The 14,964-nt window shown below is 40.4% G+C and overlaps 1 protein-coding gene across 1 annotated transcript; it reads left to right on the top strand.

Annotated features, from left to right (window-relative positions):
- The first annotated feature begins 280 nt into the window (after positions 1-280).
- LOC117100758 (multiple epidermal growth factor-like domains protein 6) lies at positions 281-14,633 on the top strand. The gene is made up of 5 exons (XM_033240556.1): positions 281-576; positions 761-3,925; positions 4,466-4,569; positions 8,192-8,432; positions 14,500-14,633. Exons 1-5 carry the CDS (start codon positions 374-376, stop codon positions 14,501-14,503), a joined length of 3,717 nt encoding a protein of 1,238 aa, XP_033096447.1. The 5' UTR covers positions 281-373; the 3' UTR covers positions 14,504-14,633.
- The last annotated feature ends 331 nt before the right edge of the window (positions 14,634-14,964 follow it).

Genomic DNA, 14,964 nt, shown 5'->3' on the forward strand with positions numbered 1-14,964 from the left:
CTTTACAAACCTCATTAAACTGGTTCCATAGCGGAATACCGAATAGTATTTTATATTAGTGTAAATCTCGCGGCTATATCACTAGAAATTGTCATGTAGCATTGAGTTAAAACTACTTAAAAAATATAGAATGTAGGAAGACAAGTATTCTTAGGGCCTGAGTCTCATAGTAGCAGAAGTAGGCCTAGGAGAAATTGGTTGCGAGTTGCGTATAGATTCCAGCCAACTACCTCATATCGTTGTTGTTTAACCTTTGCCTACCTCTAATTACTCAACAGCGTGCCCAGGTAACAGTTGGGGTGTTGATTGCGGAAATCAGTGCAATTGCCGGCAAGGGTCTATCTGTGACCACGTGTCAGGTGTGTGCAAGTGCATGGCAGGATGGAAGGGCGCACAATGTGACCAGCCATGTGATCCACCTACATTCGGAGAGAATTGTAGTCAAAGATGCACGTGCGAGAATGGGGCAACATGTGACGTTGGTACTGGTCAGTGTAGGTGCCCACCCGGAGTTTACGGACGAAATTGTGAATTGTTGTGTCCACCTGGTTTCTACGGCGTTGGATGTACAAGCAGGTAAGTCTAATGGCTGAACTCGTAGTACACACAATAAAATAAAGTTGAGTCTTGGGTTATGCGCAGACGATAGGTTAAGTGTTAGGCTATTTATAGCCTAGTACAGTAAAAGTTAATCTCAATAAAACGATTCTAAAACATGCGTTCGTCTCATTTGACTTATTTTATTCGATTTTATTTCCAGATGTGGCTGTCTAAATAATGGACTATGTGACCACGTGGACGGGACATGCACGTGTCCGGCTGGATACATCGGTGGAAAGTGTGAACGTACATGCCCAAGTGGATTTTATAGCATAGGATGTACGAGCGTGTGTAACTGTCACGCAAACTCAACGTGCAATCATATCGATGGATCGTGCAAATGCGCAGCAGGGTACACTGGTCCGACTTGCCACGAAACATGTTCTCCTGGTACGTGGGGTGTTGATTGTCTGCACATTTGCAGGTGTCAAAATGGCGGTAAATGTGACATGTTAACAGGTGAATGTACGTGTTCACCTGGTTGGCAAGGAAGACGATGTAACAAGATGTGTGAATGGTCTAAATACGGACAAGATTGTACTTTAACTTGCGCTTGTCAGAACGATGCTGGCTGCAGTAATGTAGACGGGACATGTTTTTGCACACCGGGTTGGGTCGGTGATCAGTGCGAGCGAAAATGTAATCGAGGTTGGTACGGGCTAGGATGTAGAAAGAGATGCGATTGCCCGTTGTCTGGACAATGTGACCACATAAATGGTACGTGTTTCTGCCCGATTGGATTTCAAGGAAGCGCTTGTAATGAAACTTGTTCAAAGGGATTTTTTGGGCTTGGATGTCAAAGGGAATGTCACTGCGCTAACGAAGCTAGATGCGACCCGGTAAAAGGAAACTGTATATGCAGAGCAGGGTGGAAAGGCAGGTACTGTGAACTGCCATGTGATGAAGGCTTTTATGGACTAGGATGCAATAACTCCTGTCCTTGTGAAAATAGCGCAAGCTGTGACCATATATCTGGTTCTTGTCTCTGTCTCAGAGGTTGGTCAGGAGACAGATGTCAAAATAAATGCCCATCCGGCACATTCGGGCTTCATTGTGCAAGTACTTGTCAATGCCATAATGGTGCTAAGTGCCATCATATTACTGGTAAATGCACTTGCACAGAGGGATGGGAAGGGACGCGATGTGAGCGACGTTGTGCTGCTGGATTTTATGGTCAAGGCTGCATGAAGAGATGCCAGTGTAGAAATGGGGCTGAATGTAATAATGTCAATGGTTCATGCACGTGTCAGGCGGGTTGGCAAGGCGAGCTGTGTTCACGTGAATGTGATGTAGGATATTACGGTTTAGGTTGTACTGTAATGTGTCAATGTAAGAACGGGGCTCGATGTGATCCAGTAACAGGAAGCTGTAGGTGCCAGCCTGGTTGGCTGGGGACCACCTGCGGGCAAGCTTGTTCGCAGGGAAAATACGGAGATCAATGCCTAAACACATGCAAGTGTCTGAATAACGCGCGTTGTAACGCAGTGACCGGCGCTTGCTCTTGTTCTGCTGGTTGGAAGGGAACCAATTGCAATATGCCGTGCGCTAGTACAGAATATGGCCCTGATTGTGCATTAAGGTGTCAGTGTAAAAATGGAGCAACTTGCGATAGATTTGACGGTTCTTGTAAATGTACTATTGGATGGGATGGAAAATACTGCCACGAACCTTGCGCAAACAACACATATGGCGAAGGATGCAGACTAAAATGTATGTGCAAGAACAATGCTTCGTGCCATCATAAGACAGGTGAATGCACGTGTAAAGCTGGATGGATGGGCCTGCACTGCTCCTTCACCTGCATTCAAGGATTGTATGGACCAGGATGTCATCAGCGTTGCCAATGTCCACGAGGTCTTCTGTGTTCACCAATCGACGGCTCATGTATCTGTGAGCCTGGCTGGACTGGCAGACTCTGTGACACGCCTTGTCGAGAAGGAACTTTTGGACAAGCATGTGCTCTGACATGTCATCCATGTTCTAATGGGGCTAGGTGTGATCACGTGAACGGAAATTGCCTATGTTCCCCGGGATGGACTGGTATGGCATGCTTGACGAAGTGCCCGGAAGGATTATACGGCCCATACTGCAGAAACGAATGTAACTGTCAGAACGGAGCACTTTGCGACCCAGTATATGGAACATGCATTTGTCCTCCGGGATGGATGGGAAGCTCGTGCTCTGATCCGTGTCCTGCTGCTACATACGGCCTTAATTGTAAACACATTTGTCGGTGTGAAAATCTCGGTGTATGTAACAGTGTTGATGGATCGTGTACTTGCCCAGACGGGTGGACAGGTGAACGATGTCACCTGGAGTGTCCACCTGGGAAGTTTGGAGCTAATTGTGAACAATCTTGCCAGTGCCAGAATAATTCAACGTGTGACAGATTTAGCGGAGAGTGTATGTGTGCGCCGGGTTGGCAGGGCCCTGCGTGCTTGGTAACATGTCCTCCTGGATTCTGGGGACCCCAGTGTACAGAAACGTGTAACTGTCAAAATAATGGAACTTGCGATCCTGCTATTGGGTGTCAGTGCGCACCTGGATGGAAAGGAGTCTATTGCACAATGCCGTGCGACTACGGCACGTATGGAGGTAAGTGCAGGTCTAACTGCCTGTGCGAGAACGACGGGATCTGTAACCACATTACTGGTTGCATCTGCAAGCAAGGGTGGAGGGGTAAAAGATGTTCAAGGCCTTGCCCCTCTGGATATTATGGACATAACTGCACCGACAAGTGTTCCTGCAGCAGCAATGGCATCTGCCACCATGTCCATGGATGTGTCTGTTCCCCTGGATTTACTGGCGATAATTGTGAGAACAGCTGTGCAGACGGTTGGTATGGAGACAACTGCTCGAAATTGTGTGAGTGTCAGAATGGTGGAACATGTGATTCCACTCGTGGATGTATGTGCCGTGCTGGGTGGACGGGAGAGCAGTGCAACCAGATGTGCCCACTCGGCACATTTGGTGAAAATTGCAGCAGACAATGTGAGTGCCAGAATGGCGCGGACTGTGATCCTGTGTGGGGCTGCGTTTGTGCTCCTGGATGGCGTGGTGCGCGTTGTACGCGACCATGTATGAGTGGTACTTATGGGTCGCAATGTAAGAAGAATTGTGAGTGTCACAATGGGGCTACGTGTAGCCCTCAGATTGGTTGTGTCTGCATAAGTGGTTGGCAGGGTGAGTTTTGCAACGTCACTTGCCCAACTGGATATTACGGAAGTGGGTGTCAACTAAAATGTTCAGAAAAGTGCCCGAATGGACACACATGCAACTCGTTTAGTGGAATATGTGAGTGCCCAGTCGGGTACAAGGGGCCCAGGTGAGTTGATGTAATTTTGTGAATTGCTTTACTCTAAAATGTAACAAGGTTAACAGAGTACTATGCATGTTATATGGACACCAAAATATTACTTCTAACTCTATTAGCGATTGTTGAATAAGGTGGGACACACGGCGACAGTAGAATATCTAGGAGTCTTGAAATGAAGGGGTGGACTGATGGGCAAGAAATGAAGTGGGGGTCGATAGATAGGTTAAGGGGTGCTGGCAAGCAAATTAAGGCGATTTGAGGTGATTTTTAACTACTTTAGCGTGATTTTTCCCTCAAACGATTTTAATGGTGGGGGGGATTCCCCCGCGCACCCCTGCCCTAGATACTCTACTGCATGGCAGACCCAGGTATAAGAGAGACGGGGACTGCCGTTTCGAAGTTTAGTTTAGTAACGAAGAATATTTGTTAACGCCACAATATAATGTCAGGAGCAAATAAATGAGACACAGCCATAGAGCAAGTTCGTCGTGGACACAAACTTCAAATTTGCTCACACTTACCACCGATCATTCTTTTCTTTATACTTAGTTGTCTACATCGATGTGATCCTGGTTTCTACGGAGCTGGGTGCCAAAGAATCTGCAACTGTCCCGATGAATTAGTATGCGAATCTGTCACTGGTATTTGTATTGGTAAGTTCAGCAATAGTTTTTATTTACCTGAGTTTTCTTCTTTTGTCGTAAATGTGCTGGATAGCCATCACCTAGTGAAAAGCCACATAATCATTGCACCTACATACTGGGATAATAAGTAATCATGAAATAGGAATCATCTTGTTGTCAATACTGCTTTGCAGTTCCGTTGATCTATTTTTACTTTTGGCGTTCACCATGTTTTAGAGCAAACATTAAATACAACAAAGGTCACAATAATTATTAGCTGGTATCGCATTCCTTTGAAGGGAAATACAGACGGGCCTATTCAATGATGTTTTGGAAATCTGGAATTCTCTATTAAAGAAAATATTTATATATTATCATAAAAAAAGAACATGGTAACCTTGGTTGAAAATTTAACTGTTATAATTTTGCATTGTTCCTATATACACGTTTTACGAAATGGCATATTGTCTTACAGGTGTCTTGTCTTCATTTATGGAAATATAGGAAATAACATGTCATAATGTTCAAAATGGAGGAGTTGTTAGAATAAAATAACATTTAAAGGAATACCTCGATCGGTTTTCTTATGAACAGTGTCACTGGAATTGGATGAATAACTGGCAACGAAACGAATGTTTAATTAAGGAAGGAAATTGTCATATTTAGGTGTCTCATCCGTGAAAATACCGGTACAAAACAATGCATTTCATTGCAAGTTGATCTAGCGAAACTAATTCAAGAGGCCTCCCACAGTAAAACGCAATACCGACAAATTAAATTAATATACAGTGACATTAACAAATCACAAAATATTATACCAATCGACAGATCAATGGCCCCTCGTTTTTTAACCGAGTTTCTTGATAATATAATTATCGTGTAGGCCTAGTATGGTTTAAGGTGGTACGCCAAAGGATTGGATGCATAGCCTTTTTGTAGCACTTTGTCTAGGTGTGAGCATCTACGAACATGTCAAAAAGTAATTCAAATGTTTGACCAAATGTTTGACTGGCCATTTTAGTAATACTGTTGCGGAACGTAAATAAATACTTACCATGAAGGTGAAAAACATTTTGTTATTACAGAATTTGTGGTTTTGATGCAGAAACGCTTGTTGGGTATTCTTTGACTGATTTTCCCACTCTACTTCCCCAACACAAAAGGGCAATTAAAAGCTATAGGTTATTTTGCGCATAAAATACACACGTCACAAACAAAACCAATATCAAAATAAACAATAGGCCTACGCCGCATTCAAACCATATATACGCAAATCGCCTGTGCACATTTTTCTACAGCAAGTTTAGATTCGATTGACAGTTAAATTCTACAATTCCCGAATGCAATTTCTCATCTTTTCGCTTCATTACCAAGCATAATTTAATGGTAACGCATACGTTGTCACATAGTCAATTTGTAACTCTGAAATTAGTTCGACGACACTGGGTGTTAAGATGAACGTATCAAGAAAAAAGATTGCCATAACATCGTAAGCAGCAGTGTATATAAGGCCATCGGTCCATTTCATATATCCGAACTAAACTTTCTTGACATGCTCATGACAAATGACACTCCAAGGGTGTGGGTAAGGGGAGGCAATGCGTTTAAACCGACACATTAAGAAAAAGCAGGACAAAACAGAAATCACTAGAGTACTAGTAAGAAAGTTTAATGGAGGAAGAACAACAAATTTGTTTTAATTTTTATAACCTATTTTCAAAACACCCGTAGAAAGAATCTGCAACCACAAGGGGGTTCAATCGTTTGTTTAGGTTGAAATTATGTACGCCGAGCTTATTTTCGGATCCCAAAGGGCCTAGGTTCATTATGGACTTAAGTAGAAGATGGTACTGCAGGTCAAGATGAACTGCAAGATAATTACGAAGGAAGTGCTGTTACTTTGGGGGATCTATCAGAGCGGAAAGCTATTATAGTTCATTCACAACGTTTGTTAGAAATTATCATTTCGATTACGTCATCATCAAGTTCTGAATCTGGGAGATATTAAAAATGATTGTACTGATTTTTTTTTTGATTTTTTTTTTTATTGAGTTGAGTATGCTAGCTTGCCGTCATAGCTTAGTTGGTAGAGTACGGTAACCGAACTGTAGGGCGCTTTTGATTTGCACGACGACGTGACGCTAGCACGGATTCACTCATACGTGACCGTCCTATGTTCTTGGCAAAAACGTAGATTTGGTCAAATTACGTCTTAGAATCCATGGGACAAGGAGAATTACGTTCTCGCATGCGCAGATGACCTCTTACTAACGTCTTTGAGTTGAAAGCTCCCTTTCAAAAGAAGGGCCTTGAGTTCGAATCACAATGGTGATATTACGTTTTTTTTTTCTCAAAAAAGCTATTATCTTCTCATAACATAAACTCATGAAGGTGTTTGTAATGGTGACTATCATAAATGTAAACCTTGAAGAAAATAATGTGGAATGTGTTATGTCACGGTCCAGTTATGATCATTCTTAGTTGACCTAACGTAGTTTCCATGTCTAGGCCAGGCCTATTTCATTCAGAGTTTCTGTCACGGCCCACACAATTAATTCCTGGAGAGGAAGTATGAGTCAAGTATAGGTATGTCGCCCAAAGTCAGGCTTATTGAGATAAACATTTATTTCGATTGGTCACTGGTTTTTACGGGTGTACAACGGAAGTAATGGTAGATTTTGCCGGCTGACCTTTATTCACTTTCCATTATTCCATTATTATTATTAGATGTTAGATTCAACTATATAGGAAGGCGTGTCCTAATCGAATTTATCATTTCATTCCTCTAGGACACGATTCATGTTGTCAATTAAAATGAGGTACAGGTAATTGACCATGTAGCAGAAATGTATAAAGATGGAGGTAATGGCCATATCTCCGACAAATAAGGCGACGACTACTGTGTGTAGGTCTAAACGTATACAATTATGAATGTTCTCCTTCCTTCCGTGTTTATACCATAACTGTATCTGTACCTGCAGGTACTCCAGTAAAACGGAAAGACATACACAACACATAGTTTAGTTACATACTGTACAAAAGTGCTGTTTAAACTTAGTTCAATTCACTCAAGAAACCTACGCCACGATTTTCTGATTGTGACTGCGTTGGCGCAAACGCATGCAACGTTAGTACTATGGTGCAGTAAGTAGTACGCTAGCGGTGCCAGTGCGTTTGCTTCAACTCGTCACAATTGCCCTAATGTGAACCAAGTCTCAGAGTGCACAAGGTGTCTGAAAATTTCATTGCATGATGATTCCGATGACAGATAATTACATTATTCTGGTTTATGTACTCGAATCGAGAAATAACTGTAAATGATATTAGCCCATGGCAATACTGCCACCTAAGTAACTTTGTCACTTGAAGCACCATCTGTGCGGAAGGGGCTAGAAGCGTTTGGGAATCGGATCGATCGTCTTCTCGTAGTATGCATTGCTTCAATTAAATCCAAACATAATTTCTCGGTACTGATCTACTTCAGTACATTACACAACCTCACCTATACGTATTAAGCTTCTTCTACTGCCCAAGGGAAACATGATAGTTTGATAATGAAAATATCAAGAAACTGTAGTCTTTTAAATGCGGAAGTTTCAAATTACATTATACTGTTTTTGTTATTAATTGGATTTTTCCCGTATTGTTTCAGAATGGGCATTATACACAACACCGTTTTTCAACGACAGCACTTCTAGTGGTCCGACGCTGGTGCGATATGTCCCGAATGAAATCCCCGATCCCCCGGCTAACAGGAAGGGTACGCATGTACTAGCGTCGCCTATACTGATGTATATTATCATCGGAGGAGCTGCAGTTGTATCACTCATCTTCATCGTCATCGTTATCTTTGTTTTACAAAACTTCAAATGCGGCGCATACGGGTCGTACAGGTGAGCGCACGCGGTGGGACAGCGCGTACAACGTTTAGGTGGCGATAAATCTTCAGCTATTGTGATGATGGTGATGATGATGATAATGACGATTATGATGATTGTGACGACGATTATGATATGTAATGACGATGACGATGTCGGTGAGGAGAACGACGACGTCGATGTAGATATTGACGTTGGTGGTGGTGTCGATAACGATTTGTTAAAACGTTTTAGAAGTGCCTCATTAGTTCTTATGATATTAAAGAGGGGGAAAATGTTTTCGACAAGAAGGTCTAATTTAATTTCCGATAAGGTCAGGGTCCAGGAGTAAAGAACCTTTCAGTGTCCAGACTGTGGACCCACTGGCGCTCAGAAAACCTGAGAACATTTTGGGTCATTTTTATACTGTTTTAAGAGGTTTTATAGAAGTTATGCCCAGGAAATTACTCATAACACAGACCACCTTGAAATAAAGTGACACAATTCGATAAAAATAGTTACGATGATGACGGTGATAGTGAGCTTGTAGATCATGATCATATTAGTGGTGGTGATAGTAATGACGAATATGATTATTATTAGGCATTACAATAGAGATGATGGTTATGATTGTTATTAGGCCTATAATGGTGGTAATTGATTACAATAGTTATGATGATTATGATTATTATTAGGCCTATAATGGTGTAATTCATTACAATAGTGATGAGGTTTAGCGAAGGTGATAGTGGTGATGATGGTGATAATCATGAAGACGACGATGATGATAATGTAGGGCCGGTGGTGGGGTGAAATGGTCGAGGTCGAGTGTTGGTTATAGTGAGGGTAACAGATGATTGGCTTATAATGGTGATGACGATGCTGATGATATTATTTTTGATTATAACATTATGCCATGACGACTTAAACGAAGATGTTAAAATATTGCCCGCGAATGGTATATGGATATTGTTATTGGCTAGAGGCATGGATGCATTAATACTCCTATAGCCAAATATATCAGTGTCCTTAAATTTCGTTAATAGCAATCCCTAGCCGAAAGTTGCGTAGTGATAGAAAAATATATGTGTTTAAGTTTTATTCAACTGGGAGTTGGACCAAATACGAAAGGCAAATGTTTCGATATAGCTTCAAGCTCAAATGTAACTCAAGCGCCTTGATTTTGCTTCCGACACAGGAAATAGTTTCAACAGATTTTGCTATTATCACCAGGGAACAGTTAAATTACAGATAAATAATAATTTAACTGTTCCCTGGTAATCACTCAGACTATTTAGCACAATACAAAAAATAATAAAAAATATATACAGTATATATACTGTCTCTTATACACATCTAGATGTGTATAAGAGACAGACAAATGACACTCCAAGGGTCTTTATATATATATATCAATATATATATATGGAAGCCTGTTCCTCATAGACAACGGAATAATGACAATTAAATGAACAGTTTTGCTTTATCGATCTTTAATCGATGGCATTTTGATATAAAAGATTAAAAAAAATACTAAGCCTGGTATGACCGGGTTTATAGTTTATTCATACTTTATAAAGACTTTAAATAATTAATTAACTTCAATAATGATAAGATCGACTCAATGAAACTTAATGGTCAGCTTTATCCTAAGACTTATGGTGCGCCAAACACGTACAATAATTGACGGAATAATCTATCCTTTCTAGTTATTATCATGTAGTGTGAACTGGTCATTTGACGTTGGGTAGTATAACCAGAAATGGCAGACAATAAATATGTCAACACAGTCTGGCGGAAAGAATATCTACTTCGCTTGACATTTTAACGATTTTCTTTGACAATTTCATAAATAAATACTATAGACACTAACCTGACACATATATAAAACCCCTTTAGGCATAATATCATGATGCATTGATATAAAGGTGTTGTTGCCAACATCTTAAAGTGGCTCTGTCACAAATTGTCATTGTATTTTTCGGCTCGCATTTGAATAATTCATCCATCTACGTATGTTTAAACGCGCTGTTGGTCTTCGGATTGGATGTTGCAAGTACAGGTATAGCCTCATTTACAATACTGTAGGCCTACGTGTTTCGTTGACAGAACTTACACCTGTAACGATACTATAGGTCGTGGAAAGAGACACTTTAAATAGTGAAACTCCGGAAGATGACGATTTTTGGCATGCACTTGCGTCCACATTAAGTACACCGTTTTACTTTCACATTCCGGTATTCCTCGTGCACGGTGTCTGATATCATTGCAAGTAGGCTATCATAATGCTGAATACTTTTCAGACATTCGAACATGAAATTACAAAATTGAATGGTCGAGACCGGTCGTAGACCGAAACAAATCATTTTTGCCGATTTTCAGAACCTTTACTACGGAAATGCAAGTAATTAGATCTAGCAACCAACGTGTGGTTGCTAGATTATTGTCGAAGAAAAACTCATCTAAATAGGCCTACTTGAATATAAAATGTAAACTATTAATAGGCCTATTTTTTGTTCAAGTTATTTTTAGATCAACCAACCATGCTTCAACACGACTTAAACTAGCCTATCATCAACATACATTTTTTGATACGTGTGCAACCCAATTCAACACTCAAAGATACCACGTGAAAACATAATGAACCCGCATTCTTCCGCTTATGCTAGTTAAACTTGATCTCCACATCTGGTGATGGCTGTAATGCTTTACCTAGACCTACCCGCTAACAAATATTGCACTGAATCGCCTGACTGTGGCCTCTCCTCGTGGGAATGCCACATCAGCTAATTGGAAGTCAATGACACACGATTGCTTGCCACCATATCATAACAGAATCTGACATTAATATCTTTTTTCATTTAAATAATCGATGGATCCTTCTTTCTGGATAGCACTTGGAGTGGTTTGTCTCAAATGATGCATGTAATAAACCTTTCCCGTAAACCCCATTCCTTTGATATCGTTGCTTAAGGTGTAGGATCTTAAGCAGCGTGAACGTACAAAAGCCTGCGTGGTTGTGGGACATGCGCGTATTCATGGCTATTAAGTAACGCATTTTGATTGGTCAGTTGTTGACGTTGATTGGCACTCGGGAAAGGCTTATCCTTCCTCACACATAGCTACCACATGAAAAACATAAACGCGGTGGGGTATGATCAATATTGGTAATGCAAGAAATGAAAGCATGGATCAGTGGATGAGCTTCATGTTAATTTATCTAATCTAATCGAACAATTGTGTTTCAACGTCAACATATAATTGCCTAAAAGCTTTTACGGTATAAAAACAAACACCGCTACTTTAGAGAGATCTGTAGCAAATACCATTTTAACTTGTGCAGTTCGAAAGCTGTTACGGAGAAAGGTCCCACAGGGGCTGTTGCCTGAAATACACACAGCGTTCGTATAAAAGCGTGTGTTTTATATTTGTTTACATTTTTGGATGATTAGAAAACTTATTTACTATGACCAAAAATACAGTCGATGTATAAACACATTGCACGCTTACTCTAGATGTATTTATGCTTGCGCTACATGTTAAGCCGCGCCTGTCGTAACATTTTCGCACCGCGGTGAATCAGTCTATGAGTTTTAATACCATACATGTTCATTCCCTGTGATAATAATGTCTTTTATTACATCGTTACTCTACTTTACCCGAGTGTCTATCCTACCACTTTAGGAATGAGCTTACCTATCGTATATAAAAATGAATGTGCATGAAAATTTGTGAAAAGCATGTTTTGTATGGGTAGTAATAATAGTGTGTGTGCTACATTACAGTACCATTTCATGTGTTCTTCATTTGAATTTCACAGCACGATGGAAAGACCTGACAATATGGGTATGGTTGATAGGTCGGAGTTTTACAAATACAATGATCAGTTTACTAATGGTAGTTCAGACGGGCCTACATACAACGAGATGAGTGGTACGTGTATATAGAATACTCCATCCATGACGCATGCTTTCGAATACTGAACACCATATAATTAGCGCATATGATTTGTAACTGTTGCATGTGTCCTGAATGCCTGCATGTGTGACTATGGTGCTAGAAACCCTAGACGTGACTCATCAAACGAATTATGGGAGCAAATGAATTGTGGGATTGAGATGTGAACTGCACAATTTAATACCAAGCATGTGGAACTTAAGTTATGCAAATAGCTTGCGGAAGACAAACTTCTGTACATCAAGAGACGAATTAAATTGCATAAATCCAGTCTGTGCATTTGTTTTTAATCTTTGAGCCCAAAACAGGAAATTCAATTCTGCATAAGGGATAATAAACGTTCGAACTTCAAAAATTACAATACCATATTGCTATGCAACGAGGCGTACTTCATTCTTATTAGCTAAGGGAATGAAAACGATTTCATCAAAGTTGTTTGACCTTTACTGAGACAATTTACGTTATTTATTTCATGGAATTGTTTAAGTTGTTTCAAACGAGCCCTAACGAAACGCTTCAAAAATCCAGTTGGAAACCTACAAAAACTTTTATCACGAAAGAGTCTTATATATTGCAGACGATCATGTGCGGTTTTTTCTCTCAAGATTCGAATTTTGACAAATGAATCATTAATTTCCCGTCATGCAGTGTGACAACGATGCAGCATGGCACAGGAAAGTACAGCCGGAGGATGGATCATTGAAAATTGTGTTGTATTCCGTCAAATTACATTATGATAGGCTAAATTATTTCATTTCTTACTCACTGCTATAACACATGCAGTGTATCGTGACTCATTTGTATTACATAGCACACCAGCCCACAGAATTAGAAAGGGAAGATTGCGATATTTCCATGGATATAGGCCTACCAGTGTTGTATGTGTATAATGGTTTCTAAGTACCATGCAATACAGCCTTGAATTTACAAGGGACAGTCTCCAGTCATATTCTGGCGTATGATGTAACGTAATGATGAGAGCCTAATGAACGTAAGGAATCCAACACCGATATTAACATTTCAAGCATTGTTTTTTATCGTCGTCATTAACTAATGTGTAGGAGCCTATCCTTGATATTGGGCCAAGTAAACATATATATTAGTTTATCGTCCTCGCCTACTTAATTAATTAATTATTTTTGCTGCCATCCGAATTATCCCATTGCCATTTAATTGAAATCCTTTGTATTCGCTGGAACACAATTTTACTTATAGACCTTCCTGATGGTAATCTCCAAATTTCTGTAACGACCTGATCTGAAGAAAGCTGACGGCAAAGGCCGGCCTCCTTCATTTTTTTAAAGTTATGATTAGAAACTATTTCTTACTTGAACTTGCACAAGAATTTTTTTTTTCAAATTTCAAAGCGGTTGTCTAATCACCAGTCTTGAACTCTCTTTTCTGAAATTGAGTTTACAGCTGTAAATGACCAAATAAGCGCTTAATTCCTCTTGAAAAAAGTGCTGTGCCATTAAAAGGCCAACTCAGACAGCGTCGGCCGACGCAGCCCGACCCGATTTATCCTCGGGGACAGTCTTAAGCCGTCGTGAGAAATATCTTGGAAATATTAAACACGTTTAATATTCTACTACGCGACTGCCCCCGACGCACACCATCGCGTCTGCGTTCAACTCACACAGACCCGACGCGACAACAAATCGCGTCGGGCTGCGTCGGCCGACGCTGTCTGAGTTGGCCATAATACGCTAACCTAATACCCAATTTAATGTCTAAAGATAGCCAGGGTTATTATAGGCCCACAAGGGTAACATGGTAAACACAACTCTAACGGCGCTCCAGTAAAGTCAAATACAACTTTTTATAGGCCTAGCACAAACGGCACTTACTGTTGACCATTAAGGTATTAGGCGTAAGCATACTGTGTGCAAGCGCAATGGACATTCATTCCTTGTTTATCGTTTAGATTCCATGAAATGACAACGCAAACGTACGTAAAGCGCGTTTTCCCTGCCCTGCTCTGATTGGTCAGGAGTTTTTAGAAACATTCTGGAAAGGTCTATTTTAATTCCAGGTATTAAGATAACCACTTAATAATGCATTGTTTAACATGTTAAAAAAACGTGACCATCGTGAACTTTAATTTTATTATTATTATTATTATTATTTTTTTGTTGTTGTTTTACAGTTGATCAACAAAATACAGACAACCGTAACAGCGTCTATTTCCACAACGATAAAGTGGACTTCGTCGTCACCAAAACTTATAAACCTGTCAAGTTGACAGGTCTTGATGAGGTACAGGACAGACTAAAACCAAAGCGTGTGAAAATAAACGATGATGGCGCTATTAGTGAAGAAAACGACAAAAATGAGGACAGGATATGTGAGCATGCGTTCGTGGATACATCACCTAAACTAACAAACGTGCCGCCATTCATGCTGCCTGATGAACCGGCCGCCGTTGTTATAAGTGACAGTATTCAGCAAACTACACACGTTAAATCTCCTCGTAAAACACCTCCACCAGTCCCGCCACGAAGGGTTCGATAGGTAGCCGTTGCCCCAATTTTAATTTCTTAAATTTGAAGATTGAATGGAAGTAGAGCAGGCATGTGCAAGATCAAGCTTCTATTTACTGATAGAAATTTTT

The sequence above is a fragment of the Anneissia japonica genome, unplaced genomic scaffold (genome assembly GCF_011630105.1).
Source record: "Anneissia japonica isolate Jap-2015-1 unplaced genomic scaffold, ASM1163010v1 scaffold670_len1213532_cov191, whole genome shotgun sequence".
In the NCBI taxonomy this organism is placed as follows: Eukaryota; Metazoa; Echinodermata; class Crinoidea; order Comatulida; family Comatulidae; genus Anneissia; species Anneissia japonica.